The 25,833-nt window shown below is 37.1% G+C and overlaps 1 protein-coding gene and 1 long non-coding RNA gene across 2 annotated transcripts in view; one reads left to right on the forward strand and one right to left on the reverse strand.

The window, feature by feature from the left end:
- The window catches only part of LOC106081453 (intermembrane lipid transfer protein Vps13), a 52,283-nt gene that overhangs the window by 2,065 nt on the left and 24,385 nt on the right, over positions 1-25,833 (forward strand). Inside the window, exons 3-6 of the mRNA XM_059370485.1 lie at positions 24,109-24,393; positions 24,450-24,806; positions 24,876-25,097; positions 25,170-25,821. Coding sequence (XP_059226468.1) covers positions 24,109-24,393; positions 24,450-24,806; positions 24,876-25,097; positions 25,170-25,821 — 1,516 coding nt within the window. The remainder of the gene's footprint in view (positions 1-24,108; positions 24,394-24,449; positions 24,807-24,875; positions 25,098-25,169; positions 25,822-25,833) is intronic.
- LOC131998153 (uncharacterized) lies at positions 9,874-10,823 on the reverse strand. Its single transcript, XR_009398616.1, has 3 exons — positions 10,563-10,823; positions 10,404-10,491; positions 9,874-10,337 (listed from the first exon to the last, which is right to left on the reverse strand). It is a non-coding gene; the product is annotated as an uncharacterized LOC131998153 (long non-coding RNA).

The raw sequence follows: 25,833 nt of genomic DNA on the forward strand, positions 1-25,833 counted from the left end.
CAATAAGTTTCGACTTACACTCTGATGCACTGGTATCGTTTTCAAAACAAATTAACCATTCGATTGAATATTTACCATTGGTGGATTTCTTTTATTGATGTCTCTCAGACCACATTACAAATCTCAAAACTGCAGTATACAGCGAATGCATGTCTCATGGTCAAAATTTGATTGTAGAAAATGCTGTCAAAATTTTTTAGTCCTTTTTTTTAGCTCGAAGTACATCAGCAGTCAAGAATAAGCCCTTGTTTCATTTTCGTAATATACAGTGTTTTGGATACGCCTATCCACTGATTTAGTTTATGTAAGCTGTCTTTTATTTTAGTACTATATAGTGCAGTTCCAAGAAATGTTAATGAAAATGACATATATCCAACAACAAAGTTCTGGTTAAATTACCAGTGCAGGCTTATGTAGAACATCTATGGTCAGGATTGCCATGATATGTTTTTCACAAATTAATATGAGCACTTGTAGAAATTCTCTATTGTGAATGACAAAATAAAATATTTATAAAATTGCTAATTTTTGGCTTCAGGATTGCCATGGCATATTTTTAACAATAAAGTGTGGCAACGTAAGAAACTCATCTATTGTGAATGTCATAGCAAAATAACGAGCAGAAATCTTAATGAGTGCTGCATATATTTTGTAAGTTTTATTTACAAAGTGTTGGCACATACTTTTTATTTAAAATTGTTTTGATAGGTTTGCAGAATCAGGGTCGTAATGTCTGTTTACAAGCAGGCTCACCTAGCTAATTGAGATTGTTGTAAAATCATGGGGACACACAAGTGAAGGATGTCTCTAATACAATAGCTGTGTTTTATTTTAGTACTATACAGCGCATTGCAATGAATTTTGTACAAAAATGACATCTATCCAGTACAACGAAGGCGAACCCAAAGTCAACAAAATTGTTTACGTATCGCACCATAAACCACTATAAAGACATTGGTTGCGTTTCCAAATGTTTACGTAAGAGAATTCGAGCTATGATCCGACACCTGAAAAAATGTCACATTTCAAATGGAGGTACGGGCAGCTTTGACCGCCGACGGGCTATCTCCTATCGATTTCTTCGTGCCTGGCGCCATAGTAAATACGACTTATTATTGGGAAAACATTTTGGAAGCTAATTTGGAGACGTAACATCAACACTCAGCCCCGTCAAAAAAAAAAAACGTGTAAACCGAAATAGCTTAAGAATTATATTCCGCTTTCCAATTCGCCAGAAGCTAATACGATGGACTTTTCTATTTGGGCCATATTAGAGAGCAAGGAAAGGACTGAACACACGCCAATATGAATACGCTGAAAAAATGCCATTGTACGGGCCAAAATAACGGCAGATAGAAACTTTTTTTTTACCGACTAGGAGAAATAGTCAAGGCAATAGATGGTCATTTCGAGTAAGAGTGAATAGATTTTGAAATTTACTTCCACGCATTTTAGTTGTTTGTATTGATAGCACTTTGTGCCAGCTATGCTGTATTTGCATTAAGGTAGTCATTCGGCCTGACACAAATTTTAATTCAACTTGTGATACATTATTGTGGCTAACGATTTAACCGTCCCAATTTCCTTCATTTTGTACAATGTTCTACTCTTTAAAACCCTTTTCCATTAATGATTCGAAAAATGCACATGGCGTGCAACGAAAAAAATCTCTCACAACACCAACATCATGAGCAATACGGTAGAAGTGAATTTGAATACAAATTTAAAAACAAACAATTTTGCATTTGCGAATGGTGATAACAAAACTCTTGTTTACGTGCGAATGTACCGAAATACATTCGCTGTGTACAAAAAAACAAAACCAAAAACCAGTAAAAAAAAAAGATTTTCACATGAACTGAGTCATTTTAACAGAATACGAGTATGGTATGGTAAGAATGGTTTCAAAGTGACAACATCTGCTTTGGAAATCGTTAAACTTAATGAATTATTATTGCTGGCAAATTAAAACTAGTTTGAAAGCCGGTGTCAACTTTTCTCATCAATTTCAATTTGTAATCAACAGATTAAGATGAGAAGGCGTATTCTGTATTCGTTCTAATGGCCAATCTACCTCATTAGCATTTCGAATTGAAAGCATGGCAAAAAAATCTATAGGTTGTGAGTGATTAAAAAAATGAATGAAAGTCTTCAAGAAGATTTGCAAAATAATTTCAATAACATTTCACCCCAATTTTGGGCTTGGTTTTAAGATGATTCTATTGAATTTTTGTGAGTAGATATGCTGACATGGGAAACCAAATTAACAGCAATTACTGAGTGAAAAACATTTTTTGTTTGGCTTCGAATCTTTTTATTCCATTTTGAATTATACGCAAAGGGATAAGCCACAATTTTATTAGCCCATCACAGATTAAACTATCGCCCAAATGTTTCCTCTGGGAGGGAAGCACGTGAAAATGTGTATGCTAGTAGTGAAAACATTGTATACAACAAACACAAAACGAAAAAATACATACACATATACATCCATATGTACATAGAAATATACATACATACATACATATAAAAATATACAAATGTGAATAACTCTGACATGCCATCACCATTATCATTATCAGTTACCACTTGTTGCTCCACATTTTTTCTTGTTGTTTTAGCTTTCGCCAGTACCACCACATTGCAATGAGAGTGCACTGAACACTGCATGAGGTCATTCATGCTGATTGGGAAATCTTTCGAGTAGCTGAGCTAAATGCCATTGGCACTTAAAGGGTTTCTACACTATGTGGCGCTCATGTAGCATTTTTTGTTTTTTATTTTTACTACACTCGTTTTCATTGCGTATGGCGCACCCACGATGATTTTCTTTGATTGTAACTTAATATGAGAGGGAAATGTTAACTGCATTTTAAACTCAATATTAAAGAGTGCCGGCATATGCTACGGTAGACAATAGACATAGAAAGAGACTGTTCAAAAGAAACTCTCAGGGGTTTCAAGGTAATTTAATCCAACTAGGTATATAGTTGAAAAATGTTCGACAAATTGAAGGCCAAAAAAAAAAAAAACTTTAAAAGACTTAAGGCTAAAATAGAATGAAAGCGTTGAGCTTTGTTTTTGAGCGTTGCGTTGAAAAATGCAACTCTGCAAAGAAACCTCACAAAAGCAACGCTCAAATGTTTAAAAATTTTTAATTTTGACGCCTAAAAACAATTCTTTAAGTATGTTAACACAAAATTACGCTCGATTTCAATCGTTAAAGTTGAAAATTCATTAACTTTTCTGTGTTGCTTTTATTAGATTTGTTTTCAGAGTTGCATTTTTCAACGCAACGCTCAAAAACAAAGCTCAACGCGGTCATTCTGTTTTGGCATTTGTAGAATAATAGAGGTACAGGCTGGCTAAAACGAAGTGTTACCAAGTTCACACTGGTATATTTGTCAAACTAAAAATGGCAGCTACATAATAAGTGTGTTTTGTTTTAGTACTATATAGTGGAGGCCACCGTAGCGCATAAGTTAGCATGTCCGCCTATGACGCTAAACGCCTGGGTTCGAATCTTGGCGAGACCATCAGAAAAAAATTTTCAACGGTGGTTTTCTCCTCTTAATGCTGGCAACATTTATGTGGTACTATGCCATGTAAAACTTATCTCCAAAGAGGTGTCGCACAGCGGCACGCCGTTCGGACTCGGCTATAAAAACTTGAATCGGACTGCACTCATTGATATGTGAGAAGTTTGCCCCTGTTCCTTAATGGAATGTTCATGTGCAAAATTTGCATTTGCATTTGCATTTACTATATAGTGCAGTGCATTGAAATTTGTATGTAAATGACATCCATCCAGAACAACGAAGTATTGGAAAAATTACATGGGGATCACTTGTTTTTCTATGAAAACAGGAACTCAAAACAAAAAAAAAATTCATTTTCATATAAAAACATGATGACAAAATCTCTTTATTTTTGATTTTGCCTATATCAAGAACGGGAAATGCTATTAAAACATAAAAAACTTTCATGTTGCGATTTCATAGAAAGGGAATTGAGACCCACCTTATGTAGAACATCTGTCGTCGGGATTTCCATGATATGTTTTTCACATATAAGTGTGGCCACCAGCAAAAATTCTCTATTGTGAATGGCAAAATAAAATTAAAACCAACTGTTTATAAAATTGCGTGCACGAAACTTTATTCATTTTATTTGACTTCTATATCCAAACATGTTTTGCAAATTTTATTAAAAAAATTTTACAGTTATATTCAATTTTTTCCTCGTATTGTTTTGACTTGTTAGCAAATAACGTTACCACTTCATGAGAAACAAACAGAATTGCACTGGAAACTTGTTTTACATTCTATTTTTTGTCCTCCACGGCTTGTCTATCCAGTACTAAAACATAGAAGTTGTTTATAAGCAACCAAAATCATTCGATTTTGAGTTTATTGAAAAAGGAACTTATTCGAGATCGAGTACAAGCGTAATTGTGTGATTGCAGTATATTTGAATAGAAAATAACAACCGGCTATTGTTGGCGAACTCAAACACCTCAAAGTGAACAAATTGGTCGTCTACTGCATCATAAATGGTTATATTGATACTGATTGCATCGCCAAACACCATGGTGTTGGTTCAAAAAACTGTAACAACACCTGAAATGGTTCGGCGGGTGAAAGCTGCAATTCAACCGTAGCCATATTGGCAATCAAATGGCTAAAGATCTAAAAATATCTAGTAAAAGGTTGCAAGTTATATTAAAAAAGGAGTCCAAGGCAAAGTTTTACAAGTTCCCGCAACTGTCGTCATGATCGAACATTCTTCAAAACATTTTGGAAGCGCCTACGGTAATTTTTTAAGAGCTATAGGACAGTTTTTCAAAAACGCATATATTTCAGAAAAAGGCATTAAATCTTTCATTGGGTCTATAGTACGGTTCATCCAAATGTTGACCATGACTGCGCCTCAAACGGTCCATCCGCTTAGTCTTAATTTGGCATACTATTTCCAACATTTCGGCCGGTATCTCCCAAATAAATGCTTCAATTTTGTATTCCAATGCGTCAATTAAAGCCAGTAGAACTTTAACATAGCCCCACAAAAAATAGTCCAAAGGCGTTAAATCGAACAATCTAGGCGGCCAATTGACCGTTCCCGAACGTAAAATAAAATGTTCACCGAACTCGCCTCTAAATAAGTCCATTGTTAAGCGTGCTGTGTAGCATGTGGCACCGTCTTACTTAAACCACATGTCATGCAAGACAAGCTCTTGAATTTTTGGCAAAAAAAGTAGGATATCATCTCACAGTAGCGCTTACCATTTACAGTTACGTTACGATTCGCATGGTCCAATGCCACCAGCCCATAAAACGTACCAAACTGTGTCTTTTTTTGACGCATTGGTAGCTCTTGCAATACTTCTGGCTGATCTTCACTTCAAAATCACAATTCTGCTTATTTACGTACCCAAAAATAAGCAAAAATGAGCTTTGTTGTAAAATGGAAGAAGCGCGCGATGAACTTAACAGAGACTTCAAATCCGAACATATTCCGGTTTGTCCCATTCAAGAACTTAACCTGCGCATAGAAGAAGTACGAGTCTGTAAAAATTTTCAACTCATTATCTCAATTTTTAAAGACTGCAGGAGGATTATAACTGACCGGCACACGGACATCGTTAAATCGTCTCAGTAATTAACGACGAAAAGAAATATATATACTTAATAGGGTAGAAAATGGATATTTCGATGTGTTGCAAACGGAATGACTAAATGAACAAAATTGCATTAAAGATTTTTCGTGTGCAGTAGTATGTCAATCTCCACAAATGCCAGGGTATATATTTCTCGTATAAGTTCGGCTAACTGCAAAAATACATATGTACATCTATTGTGAATGGCAGAGTGAAGCTTAAATCAATCATTGATAAAACTACCAGCATTGGTCCCAATGCAGCACATATGCTTTGTTTTTTTTAGTACTGCATAGATAAGCCGTAAAGGGCAAAACGATTTTCAGTGCATGTCTGTTTGTTTGCCATGAGGTGGTAACGTCATTTGCCAATATGGTAAAACAATACGAGTGAAAATATTTGTAAAATTTCTAAATAAAATTTGCAAACAATGTGTGGGCCGGAAAGTCAAATAAAATTAATAAACATTATTGCACGCAATTTTATAAATAATAGGTTTTAAATTTATTTTGCCATTCACAATAGATAGAACTAAAATGATAGAACTAAAATGAATACTAAGGCGGATTTATAAAAGTAGTCTCACGCGAACAGCTGCTAACAGACGACCAAGTTTGACGGTATTAAGATGTCAAATTTTTATTTGCTTTCTCTTTGTTGTTATCTTCTTTCTCGCATATTCTATGCTCATGTACGCACACAAAACTTGGCTTGATGGCAAAATGGTGGATTGCACCCATGACATTATTACCAGGTACCAGTGTACCGTAAACAGCTGAGTACACTTTTTTCTCGCGAAGTGCACTATCTGTCAATAAGTTTTGATTGTGTGTGTGTGTATTGTAGTTAAGAACCAGAACACATCCAAACAACGAAGAATGGTGAGAACTAGTAACATACCCAAAATCAGAGTTGCACTGATTTTGACAGCTAGTGCACTTAATATTTTATTGTTGGGAAACTGCCACTATCTATAAATTAATATATCTTGATTGTACCATATGGTTTGTGATTGTTGTACAAATGATAGGTATGTTCGCGTGCTTTTCCAGTAAAAATTTGCAGGAGAGTAAGAGCCAATTTACTCTCTTTAAAAAAATTGCAAGCAAAAGTACGCGAAAGACTTTGTTTCGCTTGGTTTTTTATTTGCTTGATTAGGAAAAGAATTGTTTTTAAATAATAAATGAGCAAATTAAAAAAAAATGCTGGCTATGCTTGTGAGGTATTTTCCTTAGATAAACGTCTATTTATAAACCTGAGAGTGATAAGGCTAGAAGATGAGGAAGCCATTCGTCGTATCCGTGATCTCCGTGCCGCTGGACAGCCATCACAATTTACCGTGCACGAAGCTACGAATGTCATCCGTGGCGCCAAGCCGCGCAAGGCGCTGGTCCCAAACGGAATCTCTACACTGATGGTGAAGAATCCGGATCTGCCGAGTACCTTACAACTGTCCTCATCTTGTCTGAACACTATTATAGTACCTGATGTTTGGAGATGGGCAGTATGATCCCGCTACTGAAACTTGGAAAGGACACGAGCAAGGGGAAGTCGATCTCCCGACATGTGGGACAACCCCTCCCGATGGACAATTTCCATTCGTCGAGCATCAGCATCCATTTCGAAATTTGCATAGGAATACAACTGCTTTACATACCATCACTGTACACAAAAATAGAAACAAGGTTCTCAAGACCCTTGTTGGCAGCACTTGGTGTGCTCAAAAAGAAACCTTGGACTAACCACCCAATGCTTCTTGATATTGTGGCTAGACAAAATGCTGCGACCGCTGATGTGAGGCTAAGGGAGTTTTCTATTTGGTCATTTGGCGGCCACGGACATTGTGTTATCCTTAAAGATATAGATATATATGTATCCGTTAACAATTGTCGCACTAATTTTTTCTAACCTCACTGTGCGTCACTTGTTTAACTGCTCAGCTAGACCCACGCAATCCCATGGCATCATCTTCCCTCCTTAACAAATTGAAAGGAACGGTGTTGGTTTCATCGTAGCTCTCCGATGAGGATGATTCCATCAAAACACTTAAGAAATCTATAATTGCTCTTTTCTTGGTGTCTGGAAGAATACAATGTTTGAGTTTTCCAAGATTTTCCAAATAATTCCTCAAAGGAAGAGGAAAAAACTCCCAGGGAGTTTTTAGTCATAAGAGGGCTTGATTGACTTCGCTTCATATATTTTATCATTCTTTAATATTTTATTGCATCATTTATTCTTTTTGTGCTACACATTTCTCTTAATGCGTTCCTTTGTAATGGCTATAGAAAAAGTAATAATAAGATATAATGTTCAGCAATTGCTTATTGAAATAATGCAATTGTTCTGTTGATTCTTTTTCATCTTTGTCAGAGGAGAATAAGAACGAGAATACCCGCTGAGGGAATTCACAAAATATTTAACAAATAAAAATATACTATACAGCCAGCTAGCCACTCAAGCGAATATTCCGTATAGCATTAATGGCAACGGCTTCAATGGTAGCACATTTGTTCGATATGAAGTCATAGCTGTGAAATGATGAAATAAAATTTCTATTCATATTTATTTTAAACAAATCGGGCACTTAACCCCATATTGTGTATGCAACTCCAACGCAAGCACGTAATATTATATTACGATTAATTTAAATTGTTTTAATTACAAGAAAAGAACAAAATGTTTGTGGTTTGTAAATAATATTTCCAGAGAAGAAATTCAATTATTACATTACAATCAGTCTTACATTGTGTAGTAGTTTCAACGTTAATCATCAGAGCGATTTGTGTTTCATGTTTGGCTATTTATTTTGGCTTTTCCTAAAACACTTGTTATAAATTTTATTGAAACAACTGAAACCCATAAATCATTATCTGCTCTCCTTCAGTGGCTATTATCACTAAAACTAAAATGTATGTATTTCAATAAAAAAAAACATGAAAATACTTGTATATGTATATATTTTTAAAATCTTTTATCAATAAGAATGCTAAATCAATTTTGAATACATATATTTTTGAGATACGTAATTTTAAAAATATTTAAAATCAAAGATTAGGATTTCCATACGTATGACATACGTATGTAGAGATGCCAGTTGTGAAATCCCACAATAACAAGAGAAGGACGAACCAATTATTTAAGGTCTGTTTGCTTAGTTTTCCAGTAAAAATTTGCCAGTAAAAACCTGAAGGAGAGTAAAAGCCATTTTATTCCCTTAAAAAAATTTGCAAGCAAAAGTACGCGAACGACTTCCAGTGAAAACTTGCAGATAAACAGCTGATTTTTGTTTTGGTTGGTATTTTATTTTCTTGTTTGGAAAACAATTTTTTTTTTAATAAAAATCCTGGCGATAGCTTGTGAGGTATTTTCAAAGACTAGAAGGGGAGCCATTCGTATATCCGTAATATCCGTGCCGCTGGATAGCCATCACAAATTACCATGCAATTCCATGGCAGCCGGTTGTATGTACTGCATTGGCCCGATGGTGTCTTTCAGTGTACAACACACTGTTCAACAACAACCATGCACGAAGCTACGAACGTCATCCGTGGCGCCAAGGTCTGTTCGCGTACTTTTCCAGTAAAAATTTGCAGGAGAGTAGAAGCCATTTTACTCTCTTTAAAAAATTTGCAAGCAAGAGTACGCGAACGATTTGCAGAAAAAAATTGCAAAAAAAAACAGCTGATTTTTGTTTTGGCTGGTATTTTATTTGCTTGCTTGGAAAACAATTTTTTTAAAATAAAAAACCTGGCGATACTTGATAAACTTCAATTTATTGATCCGAGAGTGAAAAGGCTAGAAGGGGAGCCATTCGTATATCCGTGATCTCCGTGCCGCTGGACAGTCATCACAAATTACCGTGCAATCCCATGGCAGCCGGTTGTACGTACTTCATTGCCCGATGGAGTCTTTCAGTGTACAACACCCTGTTCAACAACAACCGTGCACGAAGCTATGAATGTCATGCGCCAAGTCGCGCAAAGCGCTGGTTCCAGACAGAATCTCTACACTGATGCTGAATAATCTGGATCTGTCTGGAGTCGATTACCTTACAAATGTCCTCAGCCTATCTGAATTCTATAATAGTACCCGATGTTTGGAAGATGGGCAGTCAGATCCCGCTACTAAAACCTGAAAAGGACACGAGCAAGGGGGAGTCGTACTGACCGATTCTAATTAATAGCCAAGACGCATGAGGGACTACTTCTCCCGCTCCTCTCGTTGGACAATTTTCCGATCATCAGCATGCATTTCGAATGCTGCATGTGACTACAACTGCTTTACATGACATCGCCGTATACAAAAGTACACTTATTGTGCTGACAAAGATACCTTGGACTAACCATCTTATGCTTTTGGATATTGTGGCTAGATTAATTGCTACGACCACTGATGTGAGGCTAAGGGAGTTTTCTATTTGGTCATGTGATGGCTAAGGACACTGTGTTATCATTGAAGATTTCTGTATCCATTCACAATTGGCAGACTTATTTGCACTAATTTTGTTTAATCCCACTGTGCGTCACTTTTTTAACTGCCTAGCTAGACGCACTCAATCCCATGGCAGCATCTTTCATCCTTAAAGAATTCGAAGGAACGGTGTTGGTTTCATCGTAGCTCTCCGATGAGGATGATTCCATCAAAACACTTAAGAAACCTATAATTGCTCTTTTCTTGGAGTCTGGAAAGATACAATGGTTTAATTTTTCAAGATTTTCCAAATAATTCCACAAAATTTTGCACTTACCTTCTAATGTAGAACAACCGACTTGAGGTAAAATTACAACTTCATTTGTCGAGTTTGCTGTACCTGAACACTAGCTGCTGCCATGAATCTGCATTTAAAGTAAATAAAAACGAAAAAAATTATAATTACCAATAAACAATGTTTTTATTTTTTACTTACCTCTGCTTTTTTGATCCATTTTGGCGTTAGCTTTTGTATTTTCATATAAAGGCTCCTTTTTATAAAACAGCTGATTTTTAGAAAACATCTGTTCAAAGTTGCAAATTTCTGCTCGCAAAAAAATGCATGTAGAAATTTGCAGGTTCTCTATTTTCTAACTGTCAAAATTTACTCTCTCTCGCGGTCTCTTCTGCTGGCAAATAAAGTACGCGAACGACTTCCAGAAAAAATTTGCACAAATTTTTGAGTTCCCGAACACAGCTTATAAATCATTATCTGCTCTCCCTTAGTGGCTATTATCATTAAAACTAAAATTTATGTATATATGAAATAAATAAAAAAAAACATAAAAATACATGTATTTAAAATCTTTTATCAATAAGAATGCTTTTTGAGATACGTTATTTTAAAAATATTTAAAATCAAAGATTTTGATTTCCATACGTATGACATATGTATGTAGAGATGCCAGTTGTGAAATCTCACAATAACTGGGGAAGGAGGAACCACTTAATTAAATTGTAGTAAAATTATTCTGGCTTTTTGCCATATTCAGATAACTTGAGTATTAAGTGTACATAAAGGTACGCGATGATTTAAGAGGATTTTTTATACTTTCAGGTGTTACGCTATACCATATCCTGCAAAATACTTTTACATATTTATTAATTACAAGGTGGCTTTCGAAAGCTTCATACATTTGGTCCAGTTAGTCTGTACTTGTTCGTCATTTAAAATAGAATAGTACATCTCCGAGCTAATCAGTATTAAAAACAAATCTTAGACATAGATGAATCAGTGTGAGTTTCTTTAATGCCTTTCATGGATTATCAGCCTATGCCAATGACATCATCTTCTTGCATCGCAATAAATCGAAAATGCAACTGAAAAAGTGGTTCTGACCAGTGAAATATGCTACCAAACGCGACCAAAACCTACCAAAAGTTCTACAAGCCAAAAATGTAACCTAGGCCAGACCGTCTTAATATTCATATTCATAGCCATGTCCCTCCGTCTGTCTGTTGAAATCACATTATAGCCTATAGAATATCGCCCACTCCCTTAAGCCTTTCGGGTCGACGCAGTCCGAGTTAAAGGAGTGGGCGATGAATGCGCATGCAACATTGTGGAACAGCGAAACGGTCGGTAGGACGGCGAAAATCCTATGGGGGGATCCAGATCGTGAGAATACGAGCCTATTACTGAAAGGAAGTAGGAAGGAGGTCAGTAAAGCTAATGGTTTCATAACGGTACCCATAGGACTACGAGCTCACATAAGTAAAATCGGGGCGGCAAATGGCTTGTGTAGGGCATGCGGCGAAGATGATGAGACGTTGGAGCATTTTCTTTGTCATTGCACTTAGGTGGAGACACAATACCAGACATGAACAAACTTAGGGGAGTGGTATTGAAAACAATTAAGGATTTTGTAACCATAGGATTGAGGTATACTAATTTCGTCATTCTGTTTGTAACACTTCGAAATATACGTCTGAGACCCCATAAAGTATATATATTCTTGATCGTCATGTCATTTTAAGTCGATCTAGCCATGTCCTTCCGTCTGTCCGAACGTCCGTGTGTCTGTCGAAAACACGTTAACTTTCGAAGATGTAAAGTTAGCCGCTTGAAATTTTGCACAAATACTTGTTATTAGTGTAGGTCGGTTGGTATTGTAAATGGGTCGGTCCATGTTTTGGTATAACTGCCATATAAACCGATCGTGGGTCTTGACTTCTTAAGCCTCTAGAGGACGTAATTCTCATCTGATTTGACTAAAATTTTGCACGTAGTGTTTTGGTGTCACTTCTGACAACTGCGCTAAGTATAGTTCGGTCCATGTTTTGATATAGCTGCCATATAAACCAATCTTGGGTTTTGACTTCTTGAGCCAATAGAGCGTGCAACTCTCATCCGATTTGATTGAAATTTTGCATGAGGTGTTTTGCTATGACTTCCAATAACTGTGCTAAGTATGGTGTAATTAGGTAGAGAACCTGCTATAGCTGCCATATTAACCGATCTGGGATCTCGATTTCTTGAGCCTCTAGAGGGCGCAATTCTCATCCGATTTGGCTGAAATTTTGAACAACGGCTTCTCTCATGACCTTCAACATACGTGTCTAATATGGTCTGAATCGATTAATAGCTTAATACAGCTCCCATATAAACCTATCTCCCGATTTTGCTTCTTGAGCCCCTACAGTGCAATTCTTATAAGAATGAACTGAAATTTTGCACATTGACTTCTACAATGTTCAGCATTCATTTATGGCCGCATAAGACTATAACTTGATATAGCTCCAATAGCATAACAGTTCTTATTCAATATTCTTTGTTTGCCTTAAAAGAGATACCGCACATAGAACTGGAAAAAATGCAATCCATGGTGGAGGGCATATAAGATTCGGCCCGGTCGAACTTAGCACGCTCTTGCTTGTTAGAGGTTCCTTTATAGTTTTAAGAGCGCACAACAAGCCGATTACTAGCTTAGGTGTATGTCCATAGTGGCATGGGGTGGTTTAATATCTGCATCCTCTTTTCAACCTAACCTTACATCTATTTGGGGTCATAGGAAAAGTCGTCCTGCAATTTTTCAGCCAAATAAGTATTGCGCCCTTCAGGAACTCAAGAAATATACTCGGGAGATCCGTTTATATGGGATTGAAACTTTACTTGCACATCTGTTGAAAGTCATCGTGCCAATTTTCGACAACATCGCATAAGATTTACAATCTCTAAAGGTTAAAGAAGTATATTCTATATATCGGTTTATATGAGGGATATATCTAAACGTGGGCCGATTTGGCCCATAAGCTATGCCAATCGACCTGCATTAATAAGAAGTATTTATGCAAAATTTCAGATGCCTAGTTTTGCGTCTTCAAAAGTTAACGTGCTTTCAACATGCCGAAGGACAGACGAACGGTGCATTCCCCCAATGGCCTCTTAAGCCCCATCATTGAGTCATGCCAACAACACTGAAATCGTGATCTATTTGTCTGCAGTGGTCTACGATAAAAATATTTCCATCACGTTAAGACTCTTTAAGACATTCACGAAAGATAAAAACAATTATACACCCAAGATAAAAAGTCTGTTGTTATGGCCAATGCTACTGAAATGCCTTTTAACAAAAAATAGATGTGTGAGTTACTGGCACGGCAATTTGATGGGTGATAGGTTATACAACAGATATCTTAAGTGTTTTATCTATAAAATCCCTTCGAATTAAATAAAAAGGTTTGTTTATAAATACATGCCATATTATTTTCCTAAGTATCACTTCGATGGCCCAAATGAGTAGCAAGAATAACAAACACATACAAGGACTTATAATTTGTTCGTAGTAAATAGTAAATAAATAATGGTAGCAAAAACACACAAACATTATTGTTACCCATCATGTCACAGACACAATCAATAACGATACCTGAAGAGGGTCTAGCTCTTATCTTTTAAATTGTTTTAACCATTGATTGCATGTTTTCTGTGTCAGTATTCATAAAACGAAAAGTCCTACAGATTTCTAAGTTATAAATTTTAGTTTCAATTTTTCAATCGCTACATTACATTTCAGCCCTTATCAGCTTTGTAAAACAATGGCCAATTGAAGGGTGATTCATTTGTTACAGAAGGGTCAACTTTCTTACAAATATACCAAAGTGGGCAATATTAAAAAAATTTTCTAAGTTGTGGTGAAATGAAGAGCTTGATTATCAATTGTTGAACAAACACTGAGAAAATAATTGAATAAACAAAAATGTTTGCGATATCAAAGGCAAAAAACTAGAAGTGATCTTGAATGAAGCCTATGACGCTGAACGCCTGGGTTCAAATCCTGGCGAGACTATCAGAAAAAATTTTTTAGCGGTGGCTTTCCCCTCCTAATGCTGGCAACATTTGTGAGGTACTATGTCATGTAAAACTTCTCTCCAAAGAGGTGTCGCGCTGCGGCACACCGTTCGGACACGGTTATAAAAAGGAGGTCCCTTATCATATAAGAAGTTTACTTAGTTTTATTTTGATCTTGAATAGCAAACTCATTGCTATATTTAGGAGAATATTGACAGAGCTCAAATATCCTGGGCATTAGGTTGAAGGGTGCGGACATACAATACCAAACGAGTTTTCAGACAAGGAGACAGCCTATCGTGTGATCTCTTTAATATACTGCTGGAGAAGATTATACGAGTTGCAGATGTGAATAGATATGGCACACTAATCACAAGCGAACACATGCTACTCGCCTATGCCGACGACATCGACATCATAGCTCGGTCACCGGAAGTGGTAACTGCAGCCTTTGAAAGAATCGAAAGAGAGTCAGTGAAAATGAGATAAGACGAAATGGATGGTTTATACTCCCAAAATGCCTTTTACAACCGAGCAGATAAAGAAAATAGAGAAAGTTGGGAACCACAACTTTGAGATAGTCAGTAACTTTATCTACCTCGGCACCGCCGTAACCGAAGCGAATGACAGTTTTAAGATTAAGCGAAGAATAATACTGGCAAACAGATGCTACTTTGGACAAGGTAAGCAGTTTAAAAACAAGGCCACCTCTCGACAGACGAAAATTACACTATACAAGACACTGATACTACCCGTGTTGTTATATGGTTCTGAGGCATGGGTACTTGTGAAAACAGATGAGGCAGTGCTTGAAGTATTTGAGAGAAATATTCTTCGTAAAATATATGGACCAATTTGCGTTAATGGAGAATATAGGCGACGTATGAACCACGAGCTGTATGACGACGAAAGCATAGTTGCACGCATCAATATGCAACGGCTGCGTTGGCTAGCTCATATTGTCAGAATGGATGGAGAAGCTCCAGCAAAGAAGTCTTTCAAAGGCAAATACGGTGGTACACGCAAACCGGGAAGACCAAAAGCCCTATGGAAATATCAAGTGGTGGGAGACACCTCGAAACTTGAGGTCAGAGGTTTTAGAATAAGCGTAGAAGATCAAGGTGCTTAGAAAGCTGTTCAACATTCGGCTAGTGGAACAAATGTTCTGTCATAGCCAATTAAAGTAAGTAAGGGTGAAGGGTATTGGGCTCGAAATTGGGTTTGTATCCAAAGATGATAACCCGCTCTACTCTGCAGGAGCATAATAAGAACGGAGGTGCACAAAATGAAAATGAGATTGTATGCGTTACTGTTGCTCTCCAATATTTTTTTAATTCTCTCCATGACTGAATATTAAGAAAGGCGGTATCGAGTTGAGAGTCTCAGTGAGAGGTCGGGTGGCACCGGCTCTTGCCCAAATACTAAGTGCCTACGATGCTCTATATGACAAGGCGAGTTATTGACGCCTTTAAATAACCAATGGTCACCCTGTTCCCGGGACAACCTATGGACCGGAGCGACCTTACTCACCTTAAGGAGCTTGACGAGAATCGCAACATCTGCATGGAAATTTGGTTACAACAACAATAAATCATTCTATTTTTATACCCTCCACCATAGGATGGTGGGGGTATTCTAATTTCGTCATTCTATTGGGTTGCCCAAAAAGTAATTGCGGATTTTTCATATAGTCGGCGTTGACAAATTATTTCACAGCTTGTGACTCTGTAATTGCATTCTTTCTTCTGTCAGTTATCAGCTGTTACTTTTAGCTTGCTTTAGAAAAAAAGTGTAAAAAAGTATATTTGATTAAAGTTCATTCTAAGTTTTATTAAAAATGCATTTACTTTCTTTTAAAAAATCCGCAATTACTTTTTGGGCATCCAATACTAGTAACTCCTCGAAATATTCGTCTATTCTTGATCGTAATGACATTTTAAGTCGATCTAGCGATGTCTGTCCTTCAGTCTGTCTGTCCCTCCATCCGTCTGTCTGTCGGAAGCACGCTAACTTTCGAAGGAGTAAAGCTAGCCGCTTGAAATTTTGCACAAATACCTCTTAGTCTAGGTCGGGATTGGGATTGTAAATGGACTATATCGGTCCATGTTTTGATATAGCTGCCATATAAACCCATCTTGGATCTTGACTTCTCGAGCCACTTGAGGGCACAATTCTTATCCAATTTCGCTGAAATTTTGCATGAGGTGTTTTATTATGACTTCCAAAAACTGTGCTGAGTATGGTTGAAATCGGTTCATAACCGGATATAGCTGTCATATAAACCTATCTTGGGTCTTGACTTCTTGAGCGTCTAGAGGGCGCAATTTCTATCCAATTTGGCTTAAATTTTGCACGACCAGTTTTGATATGACTTCCAAAAACTGTTCAAAGTATGGTCTAAATCGGTCTATAACCATGGTCCATATATCAGGACCATATAAACCGATCTTGAATCTTGACTTCTTGAGCCACTAGAGGGCGCTATTCTTATTCGATTTGGCTGAAATTTCGCATGTCTTTTAATAACTATGCCAAATATGACTCAAATCGATCGATAACCTGATATAGCTGCCATATAAACCAATCTGGGATCTTGACTTCATGAGCCTCCAAAAGACGTAATTATTATTGGATTTGGCTGAAATTTTGTACAACGGCTTCTCCCATGACCTTAACATACGTGTTAAATATTGTCGAATCGGTCTATTACCCGATACAGCTCCCATATAAACCGATCTCTCTATTTTACTTCTTGAGGCCCTTAAGGGCGCAGTTCTTACTCGAATTGGCTGAAATTCTACTATGGTCTCCAACATTCAAATCAGTTATGGTCCGAATCGGACCATAACTTGAAATAGCTCCAATATTATAGCAATTCTTTTATTTTATCCTTTGTTAGCCTAAAAAAAGATATCGAGAAAAGAACCCGACAAATGCGATCTATAGTGGAGGGTATATAAGATTCGGGCGGGCCGAACTTAGCACGCTTTTACTTGTTTGACATAATATTAATGGATGTGAAGTTATAATTTCATGTTGTGTTTTTTAATTTTTTTCTGTGTATGCAAACATGTGACAAGAAATTATCAACATTACTTTTCAATTGTTTGTCTGCCTTGAAATATCCAAAGAATTTTTTGCGACTCATCCAAATTTGGCGTTGTAGGTTTTTTGGAAAATACTTTCACCATACATTTAACTATGTGTCACCTTGTTGACACCTCATATTATAAGTGGTTAAGACAATTTAACAAGGAATGATTACATGTTTTTCTCTAGAATTGTTTTCTTGGGGGCGGTGAATTTACTATTTCCTGTTTTCTTGGCCTTTTGGGGTATTTAGCATTCATTTTTTTACTTTTGGCATCTGGAGCTTACATTAATAAGTGAATAAATTCGGACTATATTAAGCTTCTGATAAACCTTTTCAGCCCTATATATCTCAGTTGGCCATTTACTCTGAAAAACAAAGCAATTTAGTGACAAATTTCCAAAAATTGCCAATATCGTTTATTTGGTAAATTCAGAATGAGCGTGGTCCATATTATATTTCCTGTAAACCTTTTCAGGCCGCTATTTTCCATTTGGCAACAATGGGCCATTCAATGTGAAAAATAGAACACCTTAGTGAAAACAAGTAAATGCGTCTCAGAAAGTCATGATCCAAGATCGTATTATATGGCAGCTATATCAAAACATGGACCGATGTAGCCCATTTACAATCCCAAACGACCTACACTAATAGGAAGTATTTGTGCAACATTTCAAGCGAATAGCTATATTCCTTCGGAAATTAGCGTGCCGCCTGATTCGGATAAACCAAAATTTGGTGGTGTGTATGTTTTTATAACTTTGTATACGGATTCTAGTATATTTGTATTAGGTTTTTGTGTTATGATTTATAATTTCACATGTAGGTGGCGCTCAGTCGTAAAATTTGTATTATAATCAGTGTTGCCACTCAAGAAAATTATTTCCTACAAAAATTTAAGAAAAAATATTCTTAAAGCTAAAAATACAACGTATGATTTTATACCCACTACCATAGCGTTGGTCATTTTTTCATTGCATTTGCTTTACTTTATTTGGCTATGACATAACGTTTGGCCCATTAGCGGAACTTAGAATAGCCTTCCCAACGCCTCGATCTTCTGCGCTTCTTCTATAATCTATGAACCAAGTTTCGAGGTGTCTCCCACTACTTGATTTTTTCATCGGAATTTTAGTCGTCCCGGTTTGTATGTACCACCATGTTTGCCTTCCATTTGCAACACATTAAATTTTCCATTTTCAATCCTACAAAGTATACATACTATATCGTTATAATATTCATGGATGATCTAGCCGCGTCCGCCCGTCTATCTGTCTGTGAAAATCACCCTACAGTCGATAATTCAAAGATAACCTATATCTGGACATAACACTCTTAATATCGATCTCCTGAATTTTGTAGTTTACAAAAATCATATTTTTGCCTCGATTTCAATTAACAACTGTGCCTGATTCGGATAGCCTACAATGAGCCCATAAATGCGCATTTATTCACTACCCATTTCTGCCGCAACAGTGAACTGCATGAATACCTCAACATCTGATTATGAATTTTCCGCATTTGTGACCAGAAATTACAAAATTCGGAAGATATCCGATCAGTCATTACCAGAACTTACGAATTTCTTTCCCTGAAATTTGAAACAGTTAGACCCCTTATAACGGTATTGAGTTATCTCCAGCGATTTTACAGGTATTTATATGTTGGAAAAACCTATCAAAAATTGCGCTATTAAATTAAAAAGGCGTCTATACATACACTTAGAGAAATTTGTTGGTAAAAACAGCAAAAATATTAGCTATAACAGCAGAATGTCTGCTGAAAATGGGACAACAGTAATTTGTTGCTTAAACAGCAAACATTTTTCGCTATTTTTAAAATATAAGAAGTTAAAAAAGGTCGTAAATATTTCAAAAAATTCTATATTCCATCTTCTATCTATCAATTTTACATGCATTTATCGTCATTGTTTTTTAAATGTTCTACAATTTGTTAATTTTTTAACGAATTTGAATAACAGCTGACAAAAGTAGCTACCGCTTTTATATTTATGCTTAAAAAAATTACGTCTAAAAGTGGAATTTTTTTTATTAATATATAGCAAATGCCGCAATAGTGATTTAAAAGTTCAAAATTTTGGAATGGATTAATCTTTTGTTTTCAATGTCAGCAGACAGTGTTTGCTGATATCAGCAGATTAATTTTTCTGGGTGTAGGTTACTTCTAATAACATGTCAAATTTCACATGTTTGGGTTAAATAATAATACAATAGTACGAAATTCACAAATTAAAGCATATGCATATCTCGTCTCTTACCCATGTAATGTGTAATACTTCCGGCTTTTATATATACACACTTACATATGTACATCTCAGATTTTGTTGACTACCAAAGTTCATGGGCATCATTAAACAAGCCGACGACACACCTTGTTTAACTTGATTGGTATGCTTTGCTCATATCCCACTCTTTTTAATTTTGGAACCAAAAATGTTCCCTTAGTTGTACCCGAAAATATTTGGTCTATTATGTTTCCTCTGCATAACATCATCATTTGAGGTGGAGAGAACTTAAGCAACAACTGAATGGCTTCTATGGCCCTGAATTGTTTATAAATGAGTTTCTTTTTTTATGGTAAACCAGTGGTGCCACACACATTATGCCATTCAATCTATCTGATACCACTAGTCAACTGTAGGCAATGTGGTGATATTATTGGGTTGCCCAAAAAGTAATTGCGGATTTTTTAAAAGAAAGTAAATCCATTTTTAATGAAACTTAGAATGAACTTTAATCAAATATACTTTTTTTAAACTTTTTTTCTAAAGCAAGCTAAAAGTAACAGCTGATAACTGACAGAAGAAAGAATGCAATTACAGAGTGACAAGCTGTGAAAAAATTTGTCAACGCCGACTATATGAAAAATCCGCAATTACTTTTTGGGCAACCCTATAATAATTTAAATATATTAAAAACGTTACAGTTTTTTTTTTGTTGTTGAATAAAATGAATAGCGCTAATGTATTGATGAAGATATAGGTAAATATTATTTAAAATATTTTGTAATGGAAATTTACTTAATGTATTTGTTTAGGCCTTGATGTAGGGGTTATGTTTCAATAAAGGCGTTATTGGGGACGCTAAGCAGCATTCTTTTTTAAGGCACGTGTTGTTTCAATATTTATTTAGAGTGCCACCTACATATGAGACCGCGTATTTCATCTGTCTGTTCATGTATAATTGTAATTCAGGCACATGGCATATGACTGGGCTAGACCCAAAGGTCTCAATGTTAACCCAGAGAAGACTGAAATATGCCTGTTCACGAGGAAGACGAAGGTGGGCCAAGACGATTTCAGTATCTGAAAAGGTCAAATATTAAGGTGTGATCTTGGGCAGGAAACTGAATTGGAAGTGTCACATTTAAGTGCGTACTGAGAAAGCTCACATATGTTGGGCACTATGTAGACGGGCCGTAGGCTCGAAATGGGGCCTGAATCGAGGATAGTCCACTGGCTCTACAGGAGCGTGATTAGACCAATTCTTTCTTACGCCTCAGTAGTTTAGTGGACTGCTATGGAGAAAAAGTTCAACATAAGGACCATACAACAGGTTAAGAGAACATGTTGTCTTGGCATAGGCGGAGCGATGAGGACCACGACCACTAGGGCACTGGAGACTAACTATTCTAGATATCCGACCCATTGATATACAGATTAAGAGTGAGGCAGCCACTGCGGCTATGAGACTTAAGGCGATGGGAGCAGCTCATATCGGCGTGGTATAATCGAGGCGACGATAGGAAACCTGGAAGGAAGTGGAGAGGTTTCCCATCGGATACCTGAGATGAACCTGGAAGTCGAGTGCGAGGCACTGCTGCCATCGGCACAGTCTTGTATTGACGGAACCCTAGTATTGCCATCTGGAAGATCATGTAACACGGATGGATCAAAGCTAGAGGAGAGAGAGGGCTTGGGGGTTTAAATTGAAAACCCAGAGACTGACATCTGTTTTAGACTGCCTGACCATAATACGGTCCTGCAGGCGAAGATCCGGGCGATTGCGGAATGCGTGAAGTGATGTGGTGCTAACACGAGGACGTCGATTGTGAACACCTTTACCGATAGTAAAATAGCCATAAGGGCACGGCCGGCCAATCAGGACGGTAAGGTCATGAACAGTCTTGCAGTGTAAGAAGGAGATTAACGCCTTCTCTGAGGATGGCAAAATCTGCATCGTTTGGGTGCCGAGCCATAACGGAGTAAGGGGATATGAAAGGGCAGACCCGACTTTTGGGTCGACGCAGTCCGAGTTAAGGGAGTGGACGATGAATGCGCATGCAACATTGTGGAACAGCGAAACGGTCGGTAGGAAGGCGAAGATCCTATGGGGGATCCAGAAACGTTTTGCAGTGTAAGAAGGGGATTAACGCCTTCTCTGAGGATGGGAAAATCCGCATCGTTTGGGTGCCGGGCCATAACGGAGTGAGGGGTAATTAAAGGACAGACTATTTGGCGGTGAAGGCCAGAGGACTGCCGTCGATAAACTTGGTTAACCCGACTTTTGGGTCGACGCAGTCCGAGTTAAGGGAGTGGGCGATGAATGCGCATGCAACATTGTGGAACAGCGAAACGGTCGGTAGGAAGGCGAAGATCCTATGGGGGATCCAGAAACGTCTTGCAGTGTAAGAAGGAGATTAACGCCTTTTGTGAGGATGGGGAAATCTGCATCGTTTGGGTGCCGGGCCATAACGGAGTGAGGAGAAATGAAAGGGCAGACGATTTGGCGGGGAAGGCCAGAGGACTGTCGTCAATAAACTTGGTTAACACGAAGCCTTTCGGGTCGACGCAGTCCGAGTTAAGGGAGTGGACGACGAATGCGCATGCAACATTGTGGAACAGCGAAACGGTCGGTAGGACGGTGAAAATCCTATGGGGGGATCCAGATCGTGAGAAGACGAGGCTATTACTGAAAGGGACACATAGGACTACGAGCTCACTTATGTAAAATCGGTGCGGCACGTGATAGCATGTGTAGGGCATGCGGGGATGATGATGAGACGTTGGAGCATTTCCTTTGTCGTTGCCCAGCTTTCGCATCCAACAGATACCGGTACTTAGGTGGATACACAATATCAGACATGAACCAACTTAGGGGAGTGGCATTGAAACCAATTAAGGATTTTGTAAGTAGCACGGAATTCCTAAGTTAAAATTTTCTTTTTAGAGGTTACTTTATAGTTTTTAGAGCGCACAATAAGCCAATTACTGGCTTAGATGTATGGCCATAGTGGCATGGAGCGGATAATTATCTGCACCCTCTTTTCAACCTAACCTAACCTTCAGGCACTGATTGCATTTGTTATCCAATCATTGTAAAATTTTCTACTTTTTGGTCTACCTGTTACTACATTTAGTACTACATGTATTGGGTTGCCCAAAAAGTAATTGCGGATTTTTTAAAAGAAAGTAAATGCATTTTTAATAAAACTTAGAATGAACTTTAATCAAATATACTTTTTTTACACTTTTTTTTTTTACACTGACAGAAGAAAGAATGCAATTACAGAGTCACAAGCTGTGAAAAAATTTGTCAACGCCGACTATATGAAAAATCCGCAATTACTTTTTGGGCAATCCAATAGTATTACATTTAGTACTAAATTTAGCAGTGCATTTAGTACTACATTAATTGTTATATTTAGCACTATCTTTAGTAATATATTTTGTACTACATTTAGTACTACATATAGCACTACATTTACTACTAGACTTAGCACTACATTTAGTACCACATTTAGCACTACATTTAGTACTACATTTAGTGTTACATTTAGTACTTCATTTAGGACTACATAAATTGCTACATTTAGCACTATATGTAGTAATACATTTAGTACTATATTAAGCACTACATTTTGTAATACATTTAGTACTACATTTACTACTACATTTTGTAATATATTTAGTACTACATTTAGTGTTACATTTAGCACTTAATTTAGAACTCGATTTAGTACTCCACTTAGTACTACATTAATTGCTACATTTAGCACTATATGTAGTAAAACATTTAGTACTATTTTTGGCACTACATTTTGTAGTACATTTAGTACTACATTTAGTACTAAATTTAGTACTTCATTTAGTACTACATTAATTGCTACTTTTAGCACTATATGTAGTAATACATTTAGTATTATATTTGGCACTACATTTTGTAGTACATTTTGTACTACATTTAGTACCGAATTTAGTACTTTAGTACTAAAGTACTAAATTTAGTATTTCATTTCGTACTAAATTTAGTATTACATATAGTACTAAATTTTGCACTACATTTAGTACTATATTTACTATTACCTTTAGTACTACATTTAGTACAATATTTAGTACTACTTTTAGTACTACTTTTAGTGCTACATTTAGTACTACTTTTAGTAATACATTTTGTGCTACATTTACATAAGGCGCACACGAAAGGCGGAACGAAATGAAGAACTATGGGAAAATATGATAGCGATACTAATTTTTGGGTAGTAAATGAGCCTTTATTACATTTGAGACCTACTCAAGATATTTTTCTGGCAGTCACATACACTTGCACATTATTTTTATTTTTTTCTTTTTTCTTTTAGGTGATATTGTTCTAAACAATTTGAAAATACGAGAAAATGCCTTAGATGATTTAGATCTACCAGTTCAGTTAGTTTATGGACATTTGGGTAAATTTGTGCTGAAGATACCATGGAAATCGATTTACAGTCAACCTGTGGTTGCACAAATCGAAGATCTATTCCTGCTGGTTGCCCCCAAACAAAGTGTTCCCTACGACGATGAGAAGGAAGTCAAAACTCAGCTACAATCGAAGCAAACAGCTTTGAAGGCGCTTGATGAGGCCCATCAGCAAGAATTGGAAAAAGGTAAGCACGAGGACAAACAATATCGAGTGACTTTTTGACTTGACGTTTCGTTGCAGATAATAAAGCCGATCCCGGCTATGTGGAGAAGTTGGTTGCTCGCGTTATTAACAATATTCAAGTGAAAATAGCCAACGTCCATATACGCTATGAAGACAATACAAAAATCGATAGACCTTATGCCTTTGGCATAACGCTACACGATTTCGAAATATTCACCACCGATGAGAATTGGAAGAAGTGTTTTGTGGATGGTGTCATACGACATGTTTTCAAATTGGCCAGTCTGGATTGTCTGTCAGTGTATATGAATTGCAATGCGGATACATATAGCACAAGGCCAGGCCATGAAATTGTGGAACTCTTTAGGAGTCACATAGCCAATAAAACTAATGTTCCAAAAGGGTATTCATTTGGTAAGTTAACAAGAATAGCTTAGATCATAGATGGATTACTTTATTAGAAGCTTACTTCGTTTCTTTTAGTATTGGGACCCATATCTTCTGTAGCCAAATTGTTGTTAAATTCCGATCCTAACCGTGATACTCCTCCCTTCTCTATACCAAAGACCGATTTGAACTTGGAAATGGAAAAACTGAATGTAGGTCTTACCTCAACACAGTTTCAAATAATCATGGGCCTTCTGGACGATATGAACCACTTTTCATTGGCCATACCCTATCGCAAATATAGGCCCTACAATACACGTAAGTATTGCTATACAAAAATACAAAAATCCTTTCCATAACAACATGTTCCTTTGCTCCTTTACTCTGTAGCCTACAAAGGCAATGCCAAGATATGGTGGCATTTTGCCATAACCTCTGTTTTGGAAGAGCAGATCAAGAAAAAGAATCGTTCGTACACCTGGGAACATATAAAAGAGCATCGTCAACTCTGTCGCACCTATGCGGAATCCCATAAAGAGCGTTGCTTGTCCAAAAAACCCTCGGCCACCCTGGAGGAGACTTGTGCCTTGGCTGAACAAAAATTGGATCTGTTTAATTTGATGTTGATACGCAAAAGAATTCAGCTGGAAGTGGATCGCGTTAGACAGAGTGAGGAAACCAAAAAGGAGAATACCAAAAAGGCTGGTTGGTTTGGCGGCTGGTTTGGTGGCGGCGGCAAAAAGGATGACAACGATGATCAAGTGGATTTGGTCTCAAGCATCCAGGCTGCTATGACGCCCGAGGAGAAGAAAAAACTGCACAAAGCCATAGGCTATGAAGATAACATGGCTCCTCTGCAACTGCCCGAACATTATGAGGCGGTTCATATGAAATTTACCTTGAGCTCTTTTGAGATAGGACTCTATGATGATTCCGTGGGACCAGGTGCCATGGACTATCACTCATATCAGACAATAATGTTGTTAAAACTAAATACCACCACATGTGTGGTTAAGCAACGACCAGGTGCCAATGCCTTAAGGTGAGTTTCGAA

The sequence above is a fragment of the Stomoxys calcitrans genome, chromosome 5, assembly GCF_963082655.1.
Source record: "Stomoxys calcitrans chromosome 5, idStoCalc2.1, whole genome shotgun sequence".
NCBI lineage: Eukaryota > Metazoa > Arthropoda > Insecta > Diptera > Muscidae > Stomoxys > Stomoxys calcitrans.